The sequence below is a fragment of the Brienomyrus brachyistius genome, chromosome 22 (genome assembly GCF_023856365.1).
Source record: "Brienomyrus brachyistius isolate T26 chromosome 22, BBRACH_0.4, whole genome shotgun sequence".
Lineage (NCBI taxonomy): Eukaryota > Metazoa > Chordata > Actinopteri > Osteoglossiformes > Mormyridae > Brienomyrus > Brienomyrus brachyistius.
This window is the reverse complement of record NC_064554.1, coordinates 18,295,782-18,313,357: the sequence shown is the minus strand read 5'-3', so window position 1 is coordinate 18,313,357 and position 17,576 is coordinate 18,295,782. Positions and strand designations below refer to the sequence as shown.

Genomic DNA, 17,576 nt, shown 5'->3' with positions numbered 1-17,576 from the left:
ATTGATTTCCAAATTGCACACAGTTACCATTAAACATGATGTTATCCTTGATGATATATAATCCAGCACAGTAGTTTGGATACTGTTTGCAGTGATTTTAATAATGGGGTAATTTGTAATGTAATAGTTTGTTATTGCGTTTGGAAATGACCCTTTTTGTAGAGTCACATCAGTGTGGGACAGTGTACAATGGGCCTGGAGTGAGGCAGCTATCAGATGGATGCATAACCTGAGCTGTCCCTGGTGTGGGGGGGTGGGGGGGACGGGCCGCTCTCCTAGACCACAGACGGGACAAACGGACGGAGGAAATTTCCTTACCAGTCTGTCTGTCTCTGTTATGCTGGAATGGTCCATCTTTATGGACATGGAGTGGAGGAGGCGGAGATCTCCCCAGGGGGATGCTAAGGGGCTCGCCATCACAGCTACAGTGACCCCCCACCCCCCCGCGCCCCGCCCCGCCCCGCCCAGGCTGGCAGACTTGAGGCCACGGTCTGACCTATTCCCTCCGTCCAGAACGGCGCCGCGTAATCAAGCAGATTTCCGGGACACTGTTTTGTGAATCGCTTTTTCCTCGTAATGCGGCTTTTTAAATTCACACGCCAGGTTTCCATTCCGTTTCGTCATCCGACTTCCCGTCAGAGGAGCAGCTATGGCCTGCCGGATCGCCGGGGTTTCGGTCTGCGGACCTTGAGAAACGTTTGCCATTCCTCAGACGCTGTGATCTGCCTCACACAAGCCTGGAAGTCCTGGATTGATGACCAATTAAAGGCTGGAGAGGAGCCGCCTGGTAGCACACTGTGGAGGCTCGGTCACCTGACCACATGGCTGTCCAGCGGGCTCAGGAAGGCAGAGAGTTGCGGCTTCCCAGAATGCAATGCTCGTGTTCTCTCCTTCTCAGGCACAAAGAATTAATTTGCTGATTTTGGGCCCCTCACTCAAAAAGTCACATCAGGGCCCCCTGTAGTGTCTGCTGGCGGTCAACAGAGCCCCCCCAAACCTAGGGAGCCCCATGCAAGTGCATGTTTTGTGTGGAATCCGTCGCTGCCCATTGCTAACTGAGAGGCCCCATGTGGCCCTGCTATCTCCCAGCAGTCAGGCTGTCCTGGAGTCAGAAGTTCTGGCAACATGAGGCCCTACGTATCAACCGAAGGGCCTCAGTCCTTTCTAAAAAAGCCATTTCTGTAAATAAAGCACACAGCCGAGTGCGTTACCGTGACAGCCAGCACCAAGCAGCCTCCCCAAAAAAACAAGCATCAGAGTAACGGGTCATTTCTGCAGGAACCCAATGAGCAGATTCTACGGCTGATGCGATGCTGCCTTCTGACTGGAGTCTGGATGCAGAACTAACTCACTCCGCAGTTAATTGCTAGGGTGTGGGAGGATTTGTCCTGCTCTCAGCTGGGAGGGGGGGATTGATTATAACTCCATTACAGGACTAGCCCAGCAGCCTTGACGGTGGGGGGGTTTATGGTCCTCCTGGGTACAGGGTTGATGAGGCGATGGGAGTCCAGTACTCTGTGGGATGGACAATGCAGATGAACCATCCCACTGGGAAGTTTGGGGTGGGGGGGGGGGCGGTGTGATGGTTTACATGTCCTGCTCCACTCTCCCACATCCAGCAGGGCATGTAATCAAATCCAGAAAGGGATGCATTCTAGTGATTTCTGGGAGTGGTAGTGGTGGGATGGGGGGCCTCAAGGGGGGCTTCAGATGACGGTCTTACTGGAAAAACCCCATCTCCAGTGTCATCTTCACTCCCACAGCTCAGAGGTCAGTGGTGGCCATACCTTCACACTGCCCCCCCCCATCAAAGATTATTCGTGATGGATGAATGAAGCAGAAAGGAAGCCCCCTCCCCCAGCTACCCACCCACAGACACGCAGACGGCGGTCACATGATCCCTACCTATATCATGTGCTCGCATTTCAGAATCGGGCCACACGTACAGTACATCCATAAGTTCCTCGTCTCCTTACAGCACACACAGCCTTCGGATCCTGTCCTCCGCGTCCTGAATAAATGATAAGTTGGAGAGCAGCTGGCATCCCTTTACGGCATCCTCACTGGACGGCAGCCCCTGGAAAAGATCCTGCAACTCGCAGAGGCTGCACCACGACCAGCCAGCGATGCGCACACGAGAGCCGACATTCGGGAGGTCAAAAGCAGTCGGAGTCCTATCAACCAGAAGGGGCGGGGCTTCATTTATATTTACGCTTTGGTAAAGCTGGTCTTGTTAACTAACTACTCATTCTTTAAACAAATCCATCCATCCATTTATTCATCAGTCCTGCTGCAATCAGGATTGTGCTACAGGTCTGCTTATGCAGTAGACAGCCAGATTCCCAGTGCCATCACCAGACTGAACCTCGCACTGGGATCACCCCACCATTCTCGAAATGTTTCATATCTCACAGACAGTGTGCAAATTTTCCTTTCTTTACTTAGCAGTATTTGTCACTTTTATTGTGTTTTGTTGTTCCGGTTCTGTATAGTAACAATAGAGACATTTCATTGTATCCTGTCCATCCATCCATGAGCGATTATTTGACAGAGGGTCACGAGCAGCTTCAGGAAGCCCCAGTTGCCACACAATCGCTCACCTAGCGACACAGTAATTATGGGTAATTTTGAGATGCCAGTTCACTTAACCACATGCTTTTGAACTGTGGGGGGGAGGGAAGCTAGTGTACATGGATCTCTGGAATTGGGAGGGGAGAGGGAGAGGGTGGGGGGGCAGAGGGGGCGTGGCATGCAGGCATGCATGTGGTTATTCTGGGGGAGGGGGGGGCAACCTCTTCTACACACTGGTAATCAATTAATTAATTGTCAATCGTTACCTAATTAATAATCGACATTTAATAAATTAATTCTGAATTGTTCAGAGCAGCTCCTGTTGTGACTTTCGTCATTCTGCTATGGCCTTTGACCTGTGTCTGCTCTGCTTGCTAATGAGCCCCCCATGAGCCCCCCCGCTCCGTCCTCCGCTCCCTGTCGGTCTGTTTGCCGTCCATGCGGCTGCAAACAAAACAGTAACGCAGAAACACGAGCCGCTGTTCCGTCTGGATTAATGAGGTGAATATGCTGTCAGAGGACCTCGCCGCTGCCACACGCCACCACTTTCACACCAAAGCCAGGAATCACAGTCCTGAATGAGGCAGCCCCCCCCCAGTAACCCAGGACTGCAGCATCTGAGTCTGGATGAGTCTCTGCTTGCCAGAGTAAGACCCCAAGTGTGTCTGCTCAGCACCGTCTCTCTAAGAGTACGTCACTCATTGCTGGAGGCAACCGGGTTAGGTGTTATTGGCTCAGGTCTCTCTGTAATGCGTATATAATGACATATACTACATTTTAGCATCAGGACAGCAAGAAGATAGTAAATAAATAAGAGTGCAATCAATAGTAGTGGCAAAAAATGTGAAAATGTGCTTGTGTTTTGCCGGTTCCCAGCGCACAAACGTTTAGCCCACATATATAAATGTAAATAATAATAATACATTCATTTCAGACCCAAGTAGCATGTATTTAGGGGGCACGGGGGGGCATGCATGTTGTCATGGGGGCACTGCCCACCCCTCCCCCCCCCAGAACTGCCCTTGATGAAAACTGGGGCCACTTGGGTGAATTCCATTAATGGCGATACAAACCCCTTCCTAATCATAGCTGGGTACCCATAACTTAAAATGTGTTTTTGTTATATTTGTTGAATTTAAATCTTGATAGTGACGCAATGATGATATAATGATAAAATTCCCTGTGCTGCTGAGAGCCTGGCCGAGGAGGCAGGCCTGAGCAGCGGCTGATCTCCGGGTCTCGTTTTGGAAGCTTACTGATGGCAGCCGGCTGTCCAGCACCCGCCTGCCACTGTCACACAAACACGCCTTCAGTGAAACACAACACAGGCCCAACGCTGCACCAGTGTCTGCCTGATTGAGACGAAGATTGTGCCGCCCGGCCAACCACTGCGGCGGCAGAGAGAATGCCGTTCATCAGGTCCCGCTCTTCTGAATGGATGGACTCTCCCGTTTGCTAAACACTCTGCTGTGTACCTTCTTGGCAGGACAGCTCCCCCTGAGTAGCTTCTGGTTGAGTTTAAAGTTGCATGAATCCCTGGAGATCAGTAGAGCAGGTGGTCCGCGGAGATGTGCTGTAAAAGGAAAAACGCCAATATTATCATCCACTTGACGCGATGCAAAAAATATTCAATGTGGACCACCTGTCTGGTAGAAGAAATATTAAACCCCTGGGCCTTAGTTATTGGATGCTTATGTGATCACATGGTAGGGTCAGGGGTCATTTTTACTTTGGGAGTCGCTGGTTTAAGCAAATCGCTGGGGGAAAGGGGGGTGCTCTCCGTTATTGCTGTGTCGTTGGTCCTATTGTCCCCCCCCCCCCACCCCATGCACCTGTCCCCACTGCAATAAAACTTGAAACTTGAACTTGAAAGTTGCCGGTTTGCTAAGACACCCCCCCCCCCCAGAAGATGGCTCCATAAGCGGCTGCCTGTCACCTAATGGGTTGACCGGCACTCTTGATAATCTATAATTTCATACCATGTTTTGGTGTTTTGACTGAAAACAAGAGACGTACGTGTAGAGGTTATGACCTTAATGCTAAGGGGCCGTCGACTGGCTGAACACAGATGGCAACAAATATGATTGGTCAACATCACAGATGCTCAGCTAAACAGAATGCCATGTTTTCCTGCCGGGAGAGTGGTTCTGAAGGAGCTGTATCCTGTCTGAAATGAGGACAGCCAGGCCACCGAATCCGCCGTCCCTCTCGGCACAGACCGATGGACGAACCCCCTTGTCCTGAAAGGGCAGGAGGGCGTCTTGCGCTGCGTCATCGCTACAATACTGGAGACTCTCTGTTTCCTGCCGCTTCCTCCCCGCGGCGACTTATCCCAGGCTCATGCTGGATTTGGCGTGAAGCCCTTGCTTGCTTGGGCAGGAAAAAGCATCGACCTTGGTGAGGGTAATCTTCCTCTCGCTAGTAATTCCTTCCCATCATGCATCAGCTTCGGCCGCTGAGCGCATGTGCGCATGCTGATATTTGAGAGGTAGGAAACCCTGACCCCCGCCCCCACTAAAACCCCAACTCCAGGCCTTCAAATCCCTTTGCCATTACCAGGGTTTCGGTAACAGTTGCGGCAAAAAAAATAACAAACCCAGACTGACACACGAAAGGTTGAGGCCGGCCGCTGCTCTTGCTGGTAGCCGAAGGAAGGCTCATCTTTTATTTACGTACATCCAAACCATGAATGCATGAAGCCTCCCGCCCCTTCTGCGACTTCACCAGTTTGACTCAGCGACCAAAAAGCTTCTGAGACCCCAGACCTGTGGACCTGGAATAGAAGGGGCACGTTTGCTCTTTCGAACAAACGTTCGTTCGCGTCTTTCTCTTTTTTCAAATAAATATAGGCTTTATAGTTTATTGCTTGTCACCACAGACTTTTGGTGGGGGAAGGGGGGGCTTGAAATCCGCGGGGGGATTTTCACCATGGCTGCTGAAGCCACCTTGCGTCAGATGGGGGGGGGGCAGCATGGGGGTGACTTTCATCTCCCTCTGTCCTCCATGCGGCCCAGGAGTGTGCGATCTACTGAGCCAGCATGAAAGGAGATGGGGGAGGGGGGGGAACAGCCGGGGGTAGGGTGGGCTGGGGGGCTTTGCCGCACTGGAGAACCAGAAAACTATTGCGGAAAATCAATTAGCAGCACATCTCCACAAGCTCCACCCCGCCCCCCCAACCCAATGACCACGTCACGCTCTCCGAAACCTGATTTAAGAACGTGTGAAGCCGGCTCACGCTGTGATTTTATTTCCCCCTTTCCGTAAAAGCGCATCGCGGCCGGCTGCACCGCCGAGCCCCCGCTACTCTCCTCTGCGTGACAGCTTGGCCTCACCACCGCCATCTGACCCTCTCATCCTCCGTCGAGCACGCGGTGCCTGTCAGCACAGCCGGGGGGGGGGGGGTACTAGGGATGCAGCATGGTGGGCAGACAGAAGCCACCGCTCGAAGAGAAATGAAATTAACCAAGAACCCAACACGGACACCCACCCACAAAGCTTCCTGGATCGAGGCCTGACCCCCCCCCCCCCGACAGTCGCGCCCTACAGCTGATAATTAACCCAGAAGGGCCAGCGTTCGTGTGGCTGATTCACTGCGGCTTACAGCAAACGCAAATAAGCTCCGGGTCGCTCAGAGCCAGGCCCAGAACATCTAAGGGCGACTTTCCAGGGTAGTATTCGTCCAAATTGACTGAAAATGTTACCATTCGAACAACTGAGCATTTAGCGCAGCAGCACACACACACACACACACACTCCTGTCAGCTCCTCTCCTTATACGTTTAATTATTTAAACTCCTCCATCTTTCGTCTTAACAGCAGCACTGCCCCTGTTTGCAGTTTGGCAGCCAGACATCTGCTTTGTGCTCAGGGGTCCAGGCAATAATCACTCCCCCACCCCCCACACACACACCTTCCCCAGGAGGCACAGCACCCCAAGGGACACCAGCATGTGTGTGGGATGAGGGGGGGGTTAATCTCACAGCCTTTTTTAACACACTCGTCCCAGGCCCTCGGCTCTCACCAAAAAGGAAGAAAAGGAATGCAGAATGCAGAAAACCGAGGGTTGGGGGGGGGCAAAGCAGTCCCTAATCCCCCCCCCCCCCGCCCCCGAGGGAGAATAGGCAAAGCAGGGTAAACAAATGGTACCATGAGGACTTAGTAAGCACAGGGTTAGCGGTGAATAGAGCTGAACAGCGGCGAGTTTTACCGCTCAGACCCGGCATTTGGCGCTCGGGTGTCATTCCGCGCGGACTGGCAGGCGACGCCCGTCCTTAAGCGAGCGTCGCTACACTCGAGGAGAGTAAAGCGAAAAAATATACAAAAACTGAGCCGTAGGTCGAAATAATTTTCCCAGAGGTAAGTACATGTAACGGCGTTGGGTGATTTGGGGTATAACGGAGGTAGCGGCAGCTAGAGGAAGCGGCGGCAGGTACCTTAGATAACTTAGTTGCTATGCAACCACGCCATTCTGTTTGAAACCCTCCGGCGTTGCGCTGGGTTAAAAAGCCACCGTGAAAACACAGCGAAAAGCGCTGCGATAATGCTCCTGCGACAGCTCCGAAATCAGCCCCCCCCCTCAAGCCTGCACCCCCTGCTCCGCAAGCCCCCCTGATACCCCATCACAAAGCCAGCAGATGATGCCCAGGAACTTGCCTGTCTAATGCTGAATTATTACCCCTGTTTTTTTTTTGTTTTGGGGCGGGGCAGGGATGGAGTGGGGCGGGGCAGGGATGGAGTGGGGCGGGGCAGGGATGGAGTAGGGCGGGGCAGGGATGGAGTGGGGCGGGGCAGGGATGGAGTGGGGCGGGGCAGGGATGGAGTAGGGTGGGGCAGGGATGGAGTGGGGCGGGGCAGGGATGGAGTGGGGCGGGGCAGGGATGGAGTGGGGCGGGGCAGGGTGGGGGTGAGGCATGTCAGGTCGCTCATTCACTTCTCCCACACCTTATCGCCATCTGTATTGTAACACTGAGGCGTGTATTTTTCTTGGTCCCCGTAAACCCAACAGACCCTGATGATTGAACCCACACCCAGCTGTACGTCACCCCATCCCGACCCCTGTTCTCCTGATCCCGAAACAGCTGAATTATGCTTTTTTTTTTCTCCTCTCCTCTATCCTCAAAAAAGAACGCTATCCTTCCATTCCTCTGTCACACGCTTCACTTCACCATCCCGCCAGGGGCGAGGTTTTTTTTCCTCTCCATTTTCTCTGTTTCGTGTTTGTCTGCCTCCCTGTCGCCTCTCATGTCACATCTCATACTGTGTTGTTTTTGTTGATAATAATTTTTTTTTTTTTTTTTTTTATAAAAAGGCCACTTTTTTTTTTCCTGCAAGATGACCAACCATTGGACCGGCTTAAACCAAAAGACGTGGTTGTGACACCCTGAAGTTAAACAAATTAGTCACCGCGAATCGTCATTTTACAGCAAGCAAGCTCACCGGATCATTGCGAGATGTGTGGCTTTTCTTAAACTGCTGACGGCTGAAGTTAATTTCTGAGGTAACAGCTGACAATTTTTACCGCAGTACAACACGTGTACTGCACCACATGAACACACAAACCCTTCCATATCTGCCAAGAACCATTGTTACAGATCTGACCTCCAACTATCGGCCTGCAATAAACATGTTATATAACTTCCCTACATTCTGTCTCTTTTTTTCAAAAGGACTATTATTCACACCTTGACGACAGGTTTTTGATGCGCTGTGATTCTGGGGGCAGGACATCGATTCTTTAAAAGACGCCTCTTACTCAGAAATTGCAAGTAATTCAAAATGATTGCAACACATTGTCAAACCCCCTCCATATCTAAACCTTCAGGAAGTTTCTTTGGGGTTGTTTGTCTACATGTTGACATGGTTACTGGGAACCACATGCTAAACCACTCATGCTAAAATGTGAAGCACTTAAGATGTATGTAACGGATTCCGTGAGCGTTTAAATTCCTCCTCTGCCGACGTCTCTCTCCAGCACACATGCGGAAAATGCCCGCCTCCAAGGAAATAAAAAAAAATGCTCAAACTCACAGAAATACATCCTACGGAGATTTACGCAAGAGAACAACGTTCCGACTTTAGCACGGACGCAATCTGCAAGTGAGACCCTCAGACTATCTCAGGCTAGCTGCAATATCTGGGGAAATTTCACTCTGACAACAAACAAATCACAAAGCTACCAGCCAAAGGTGCTGGTAGGCGGGGAAGAACTGCAGCCTTAAAATGCACAGATCTTGTGCGATTTTACCTAAATCTGGCTGGGGATTTAGGAGCTCTGAGCACTGTGAAATCTTAGCCTTATGCTGACAGACGTGAATAAATGGGACATTGTGCAAAAATAAAAATAAAAAATAGCTCTCGAAGCTGCCGGCGGGCTAGCAAATTGAACGAGATGCCAGTGGGTGTGTCGCGGTGGTTAAGGGTACACTTGTGAAAAGAGCAGAATGAGTCGTGGGTTCAAAGCACAGGAGGGTTACAATTCAGCAGTGGAATTCAAACAGTACAGTTAAAGTGCCAGCTTAACGAGATGTATAAATAAAGGGGGCCAAAAATAACCCCCCAACATTGAAAAATTGAGAAGAATCTGCGCCCGTTCCCATAATCCCGTTGGGAAAAGGGAAAAACAAAAAGGACCACCATGGGAAACAGAGCTAATGGGAATCAGCACTGTTCCTCTTCCCTGTGCCCAGGCCAGATTTGGTCTGAACGGCCAGCCGTCAGTACGGGGGTGCCTTTGGGACAACGCCATTGGCTTTCGAAGTCACGTGGCCCATAGCGGACGCGGTCTGTGGCTTTCTCCAGAGCTGCCATGTGCATCCAGGGCTAACAAACGTCACCCCATGACTTGGCTCGAGTTTCCCACCACGCCATGGGGGCAGGCAGCTGATCTCGTGCTCCAGTGCCTGCGGCGGTCTAAAGATGTGTGTGCTTGAGACGAAAACACGCCGCTCTCATGTCGCCAAGGCAGTGAAAGCTTCACGCAGTGAATCATCACAAAACAGAACAAATGAGGCAGGAAGAGCGAGCGAAAGATGCAGCTTGTGAATGCGTTTTATCAAGACCTCAAGGCGTGGGGCAAACTAGACTCATCACCCATGATGTGGTTTGACCCAACATGTACACCCACCCCTTGTCAATATTTCCTGCCAAGGACGACGTCAGCATCCCCTATGTCCATCCTAAACTCGGGCCAGATCTGTCACTAACGTGATGCAGTTCTGCACCTGCCAAAAGATTCGACTGACTTCGGCATCCCAGTTGTGGACACTGAAGAGCATCCATGATAAAATCTCCAACACAGACATCACGACTTCAGTGGGCACCGCTACAGATTTTTGAATATCCATCCACCAGTGATTATATTAGACTGGTCACCAGATGCCTCGCCTCCATCATGACCCATGCCAGCTTTCCTCCTGTGACCAATCTAATGAAGCCAATGACCAGTGTATGGCCAAGACTGGTCTGAGGGTGATCTCATTTGCCAGCTACTCATCAAACCGCTCACATCCCTCAGCACTCACAGATGGAGGCAACCGCTGTTTTGACTCACTTAGGGAAACAAGTAGTTCAGTAAAGGGCTCAGTTGCTCCGGCATGTTAATCTACAACAGGGGTCTTCAACTCCAGTCCTGCAGAGCTACTACCCAGTAGGTTTTGTATTCTACCTGGCTTCTGGTGAGCCACATCTCCTCCTGGTATTTACCTGAGAATGGGTGTGGCTCATCAGAAGTCAAGTAGGATAGAAAGTCTACTGGACAGTAGCTCTGCAGAACCAAAGATAGAGACCCCTGATCTATAGGAATACTGGCTTCTATATTTTCCCCAGATCGACGTGAAACATATCTTTGGACAGAAAACCCATGTGAGATCACCTTACATAAGAGGTCAGTGTTGGGATACCATCTCAATCACGGCCCATGCTTGTGGTCTTCAACCTGAGGTGTGAATGCTGCATAGAAGACAAAATATAAACTCCGGAGTGAGCTTCTGCTTGTTGTATAACCTGCTTACGTCTTCAGCGTTGCCCCGTCTTACCTTTTGTTTATACCTTCAGGGTATCTGTGGCTTTTCAGCTCATGAAATTTGCCGGCGGAGTGCTGACATGCTGACACTCAACCAGCATAACAAATCTTCACAGGGGGAAGTCTACGGATGCTAAGCCAGCATCCTAACTATGTCTTCTTCTTTTTCCCTCTCCTGACGCATTTGACCTTGGAAATCCTTTTTTTTTGTTTTGTTTTTTGATTACCTGGATGGAGGACTGCGAACAAATGACCATCCACTGATCTGATACGAAAAATGGGTGAGAAGAGCTCATCCACCTCCTCTATCAGCCCCACAGCATGTTCAGGGATTTCATACGATGACTCGTACAGCAATGCTTCTGTGGCACATGAATCCTCAGAAATCGATTGGTTGGTTGGTTCAAAACAGACCCTTGATGGGACCCAGTACCCGAGCCCACTGACCCCACAAGGAGCATATAAACTGTAAATGAGTTGACATCCCCTCAAAAGATGGATCCCAATCGGCACTGATGGGAACAGAAGAGACATATTTCCTGCATTATAACCAAAACTTAATCAAATTCAACCTAATGACTCATACAAGGCAGGTGGACCCAGCAACCAAAGTTTGACTCAAGACGCGTGTCGGACACCCAAAAGACTGGGTTTCTATCCTCAGATTCCACAACTCGTTCATATTCTCAACAGACAGATCTCTTGATTACCTCACTTCCTCTGGGTTAACAGCCCCACTCTGGTCCAGTGCATATGGAGGTGCCCGGGATTGAGGGCATTACACTGGAGATGATGGACGAGCCCCATCCTGGCTTTGCCAGAAGCCGAGCTCCTCTGTTCCAGTCATTCAAAGAGCCGGACACCCAGTGCCATCCTTCAGAAGTAGCTGCATTTGGTTTCCACCATCGAAGGCTTTACAGTCACAGAAGCAGACAAACCTAATTGACTCCCTAGAGTCCCAGATGGAAACATTTATTAGCATAGAGCTTCCTGTGATAGCCGGCGTATAGAAAGCAGACTTCCCATTTTCAGGGAAGGTGAAGTATCTGAAAGTACCACTGCAGCCTCATTTACTGTTTTCTTTATGCTCGTGTGTGACGGGGATGTAGCTTAATAGCACTGTGATACGAGGCCGACAAACAGCCAGGATTGTGTAGCCTAATAAATTACTACCTATTCAGCTAAGCAGAGAAAGCCGTCGGAACAGAGATTCATTTCCCCGAAATCCCTCTATTTTCCTTGCTGTGGTACTGTAATGGAATCGTGACCTGGTGTGACTGCAGAAGCACTTAATTGGGGTCCTGCTTCTCATTTGCAGGCCCACCAAGAGCTGCCTTTCCAGACCAACCCAATCATATCTGCACACTTATGACATTTGCATTTCATTAATTCTGCCCAAATTCAATGAGGTCGAGTTCGGATGTTTATTTGGATCATGAGGCATGAATCTGCACTGAACTGCTTCCTTTTCTGTGATTGGTTTTCATGTATGTCATAGTCAGTATGGTTATGACACGTTCATACTGATTATTTTGTATCCTGTACCCTCATATAAGATGAATTAGTAACCAGAAAGCCGTAGCGGTATCCCGTGTTTTAAAATAGATTGTATAATGTCAAACTTCTGTTTTAAGAGGGCAATTACATCAGTGAAGGGCAATAAAACTAAATTTTATGCTATTTTTTTATGGATTAACCATTGGAACAGTTGTTTTCACATTTATTGTGGTCTTTCATTGTTGTCTTGACAATTTTCAGGTAAAACTAGCACCAGATAGTAGCTTTAAGATGACGTCAGACGGGCTGAGGGCTGGCGTGTTGTTCAGCAGGTTCGGATGCCATCTCTGTGATCGTAAGGTCGCCAGTTCAAAGACTCGGCAGAGTGATGTCACCACTGGACTCTTGAGCTGGGCTCTTAACCCCCACTTGCTCTAGGGACTGGTCCCCTACAGTCTCAAAGCTAAATAAATAAACTGTAATTGCCACGTTCCCATAATTCCCATAGCTTTTTTAGTTCAGCTGCCTAGTGATAAAGTGTAAGAGTGCAGCTCTATGCGGTCGGAGTTGGGCAGCCGGCGGCCGATAAGATCCTGAACTCCGGTCATCCAGGCCGACTCACTTCGGGATGCAGGAACCGGGCAACATTTTGCACCAAAAAAGACAAACAGCCACAGGCCGCTATGCAGTAGCACCTCGCCACCATTTGTTGTGGTGTGAACAGCTGGTGGCCAACCAAGACGTTTCTGTGTGACCCGCCAGCACATAAGGAATGCGAAGGAGAAGGGAGAGGGCGAGTGCACGCCACAGCTGGTCACAGAAAAGGGAACCGCTTCTCCAACTCTGTGGTTTTGAAAACCCAGTAAATATTAACCATTGGCCAGGCGAGTGTTAGTTATGCAGAGCACTGTAATCATTGACACAGTAAACAGATGTTTAATCTTAGGAGGCAACAGATTTGGCTCATATTTAATATCACACCAGCTCATCGCTGGCAAAATCTACAATCATAAAAAATTAATAAAAATAGCAGGATTACCTCTAATGATTCTCTGGCTGTTTTTCTCGATTATGTGTGTGTATCTTAGTTTATACTGATGTTTACCTTTATTTCTGCTCGTGTTTATCGATTTTACTGGTTGTGCTACCCGGGATGATAATATTTACATTTAACGACAAGTTTAATGTGACACAGAACTGGCACAAAGTCCAATAATAGTTTACCATGCGGGTTCACCTCTGGAGAAATCCAGCACTGATAGATTTATGCATTCTAACCAGCGGAAGGTTCCAGAAATTTCCATACGGGTGAAAAAGGGGGACAGCTATTGGATTTCAGACTGGAGACCTTCCGGAAATTCGGACAATATGTGCATCTGAGTGAAGAAAATTTGTACGTGTAACCCAGAGAAACACCACTGAAATTGACAGAGGGGAAGGAGAAAGAGCGCCGATGTGATTCAGAGAGACGCGCGGATGAGAAACAAATAGGACTGACAGTCAGCTCTATGGTGGTGTATGTACTGTAGGCATGAATCAGGACGTCGGCTGAATGCTAACGCTAAGGATGTGCTGAGAGGAGGAGGCGGGGACTGCCCAAGATGCATTTTGTAAACTTTCTGACAGCTTGGCTTTATTCTTACTGTTTCCACTTCAAAGCCACTTTCCTGGGGTGTCCTGGGTTAGGAAGAGAGTGGCTAACAGGTGGGGAGCAGTGAAGGGATTGAAAAAGGTCAGTGGAAGCCAGGGGGGGGGGGGGCATCATTCTGTCAAATATATCCCCCTCCCCCCAGCAAACCAGCATATCATCCAGTGTAGAAGAGGCTAAGAATGTACCTCTCTGACAGCACCATAGACGTCTTGCTGAGTACTGCATATAGTGAGAATAAAATAATTCAATATAATCTAATGGAATAAAAAACACAAGCAATGCCAATGCATGGGTATTTGTGCTTTCACATACCTGCAGAAATGTTAGTTGACTACCTAAGCACTTCCTTAAGTAGCACGTAGTTCAATAAAACTGTAAATCTCAGACCTTACACAATATATGTAAGTGGTTCCTTGATGTAGTGTAGGAGAAGTCTATCGAGCGATAAAACAATTTATGCGCAATTGGTGATGCCCTCCATTCGCATTGTTGGTTGCTGCCATCTGGTGGAGTTGTAATTTCAAAACGCTTTTCGCACTGTACTTTTTGACCCGAATGGAGACCCATAAGTTGTATCCGATAGTTGTTAGCAACGGTCTCGTTGCTTAGCTAACGTTATCAAGTACGATTTCAGCATTTGTTTATATCGTATCAGTAGGTTTATTATTATAGCTGTAACAGTGCTAAATGCTGCAACGCCAAAATGGCCACCAGTAACCCATCTGTGTTTCTTCTGATGATAAACGGGCAAATAGAAGGCGCAAATGTAAGTAGCCTACTCAAGCTAGTTAACTATACGATTTCCATCTACATTCGTATTAACTTCGACCCGGTGTACAGATTAAAGCCATTTAGAAGAAAAGAAGATAACGAAGTTTTGCTCGCTGCACTTCTGCGTAATCCTGGTCATTTTGCTTAGCAGATCGATCCTCGTGCAAACTATTTTAATGAGTAAATATCTTTTATAAATGTTTTTTTTCTTCACATTTTAGTTTCCCGAATATGACGAGCTTTACTGCAAGTACTGTTTCGTGTACGGACACGATTGGGCACCCACGTCGGTGAGTGATTGACTGCAACGCAAGACCGTCTGCTACTCATGTCTTTTTTGTGCGTGCTGATGCCAGAAGCGCCTCTTCCCCGAAGCCTCCCTCCTGATTTTTTTCAAGTGCCACCGGAAATGGGAATTTCCATGCCGTGCATGATAAGGGGTCTTAACATGCCCCAACACCGTTCACTAGCAAGACAGCATTACCGCTTTTCCGTTACTATTTACTTCAGCCCTGTAATGCACAGTGCATGAAATGTGTTTCTGTTTGCACATAAACCTTGTCATTATCACTCATCAGCCGTAGGTTTCTTATTCATTGTATTTAACCCTATTTATGTCTCGTAGTGAATTTGGGTTTAGTTTGCCTGGTTAATTTTTACTCGAAGGGGTTGGAAGAAGGCATATCCCAGATCTCCTCCCGGGGGCCGGGACACATGTCATGGTCTGGTGTGGAACTTCCCTGTGGAGATCACCTTCAAGAGCACCAACCCATTTGGCTGTGAGAGCTCCACTTTCCTGCATGCTGTTCACAAAACGTTTATGAAGAACATGTTGACTGGAACTGGCAGCACATCCAGAGTGTGCCCCAGCCTTGTGCCTTGTACTGCCTGGGATAGGCTCCAGACCCCACCTTGGGAGGAACAACCACCAGATGATGGATAAATGCTGACAAGAAAAGTGTTCTTGAAACATCTACGAATTACATATATTTCATATATTGTTACTGAAACATATCAACAAAAGTTTACTGTTCACCTGTGAACTTAAACCAGCAAGTATTGAATTTACCCTGCTCAAGTATTGTATTAAATATATCACAGTGCTTGTTATAAGGGTAGTGTTAAGCAGATGGTGCAGTCGCATGATTGTGTATTGTGATTCTATTCCTGCAGGGCCGCAGATCGTAGTGAGTGTGTACGGTCCTGACACCTTTGGGAACGATGTGGTTCGAGGATACGGGGCTGTTCACATCCCTGTTACTCCTGGCAAGTATGTACACATCCTCAGACACTTGTATCTCCCTCAACACGAAAAATCCCCAATCACCAAAACGTTTGCTTCTGTAAATGCGATTCTGCCTGCAGTTTGGTAATTTTCAAATCACTATTTTCATCAGACACGTGAAAACAATTCCCATGTTTGTTCCAGAATCTACTTCCAGGCTACAAAAACTCACCAGGTAACTAACCTGTATAAATCCTGTTTGAACTGTGGTTTGAAAATGAATTTTGCCGTGTACGTGTATATATACACCAGGGGTGGCCAAGCTTATCCTTAAAACGCCGGTGTGTATGCAGGTTTCTGGGGTAACCTTTATGGCAGCTGTTCCAACCCAGGTGTGAGGACTCTTCAGCCAGTCAGTCCTCAAACTGGTAATCTAAGTAGGGAGTTTGCAGCGAAAACCAGCACACACAGCAGCCCTTTCAGCATAAGATTGGCCACCCCTGATATACAGTTTTTAAAAAAAAAAAAAAAATACAAAAACTGCATGCTGATGAGTAGCTATGCTTTGGTGTGGAATTACTTTAGGACGTCATTTTTTTGAGCCAGGGGCTACAGCCGGCTGAGCAAATGTAAATCTGCATTTTTGTTGACGGCATCAACGTTCCAAGACCTTTCCCACTCTAGCTTTAAGCTGCACAGCATAAAACTCTACTTCCCCCTCTTTAGCTGGCTAATGGGACGGCGTCCAGAGTTCACAGACCCCAAGGTTATAGCCCAGGGTGAAGGAAGAGAAGGTATGCATGCTCATCTCCTTAAGTACTGTTCACATTCTCTGTTGATAGCCCATGTAACTGGGACAAAATTCAGTGTGCATAATTATATGCAGTCTAAGCCACTTCTTATTGGTTTATTGATTTTTCACTGGCCTGCCAATCAGGGGCTCTGAATCCACATTCCTCCCATCACCACCGCTGTCATAATTCATCAGCTCCACTCCAAAGGATCTACCCTCACAGCATGTGATCACACTTTGCAATGAAATTTTTTTCACAGGGACTGTTTCAGTGTGACGTGAATGAGGTCATTTACTGCGACAATCTGTTAAATAGAGATACTTGTCACTTACTCAACGTAGTGTGTGAATATATAGCTGTAACACTCATTTCATATGAATCATTTTATTCAAAGCCTCGCTCGGGGGGTTTGCTCATTACCGTCTATAAAAATCACACCCTCCCAGCTCGCTGCAAGATTGGCATTATAGTCTGTCCTAACAGACCGCTGTTTACAGGAGGACACGCCCACTGGTTTCTAGTTGGTTTTGAGGTTTCAGGTCAGCCCTGATTTGCTTTCACTTCTTCAATTGGTTTTCTATCCCTGTACCAGTCACTAGGGTACACTCCCAGGGCTCTGTCAGCCTCTCCTTCAACATCGTCACCAAGGACATGAAGAAGCTAGGCTACGATGTCGGCTCCACAAGTGATGTATGATGCAGGCCCCCACCACCATGCTACAGGACCAGCCTATTCATGATCCAACTTATGGGGGGGGGGGGGGGGGGGGGAAATCAGGGTTTGCTGTGGGAAGAGGATCAAGTTGTATAGTCATTTTTTTATATTTGTATATTTATAATAAAGTACTGTTATAAAGCTATCGGTCCCACATTTCGCTCATTACTGCACAACAAATGGCAGTATTACAGCCAGAGTTCTCTCCAGCATGACCTTAGATTCCTGCTAGAGTTTGATAATTTGAAAGCAGATGGGGGGGGGGGGGGGGGGGGGGGGCTCCGCACTGGCACCAAACGCCGGTGGTTGTCAAACCGCTGACGGCGTTCACAG

At 48.5% G+C, this 17,576-nt stretch overlaps 1 protein-coding gene across 1 annotated transcript; it reads left to right on the top strand.

Moving 5' to 3' along the window:
- The first annotated feature begins 13,352 nt into the window (after positions 1–13,352).
- b9d1 (B9 protein domain 1) lies at positions 13,353–17,388 on the top strand. The gene is given in 8 exon segments (XM_048991010.1): positions 13,353–14,505; positions 14,732–14,800; positions 15,177–15,212; positions 15,214–15,289; positions 15,684–15,780; positions 15,908–15,970; positions 16,462–16,529; positions 17,122–17,388. Coding segments are annotated over 8 exon segments (576 nt in total). The 5' UTR covers positions 13,353–14,442; the 3' UTR covers positions 17,226–17,388.
- The last annotated feature ends 188 nt before the right edge of the window (positions 17,389–17,576 follow it).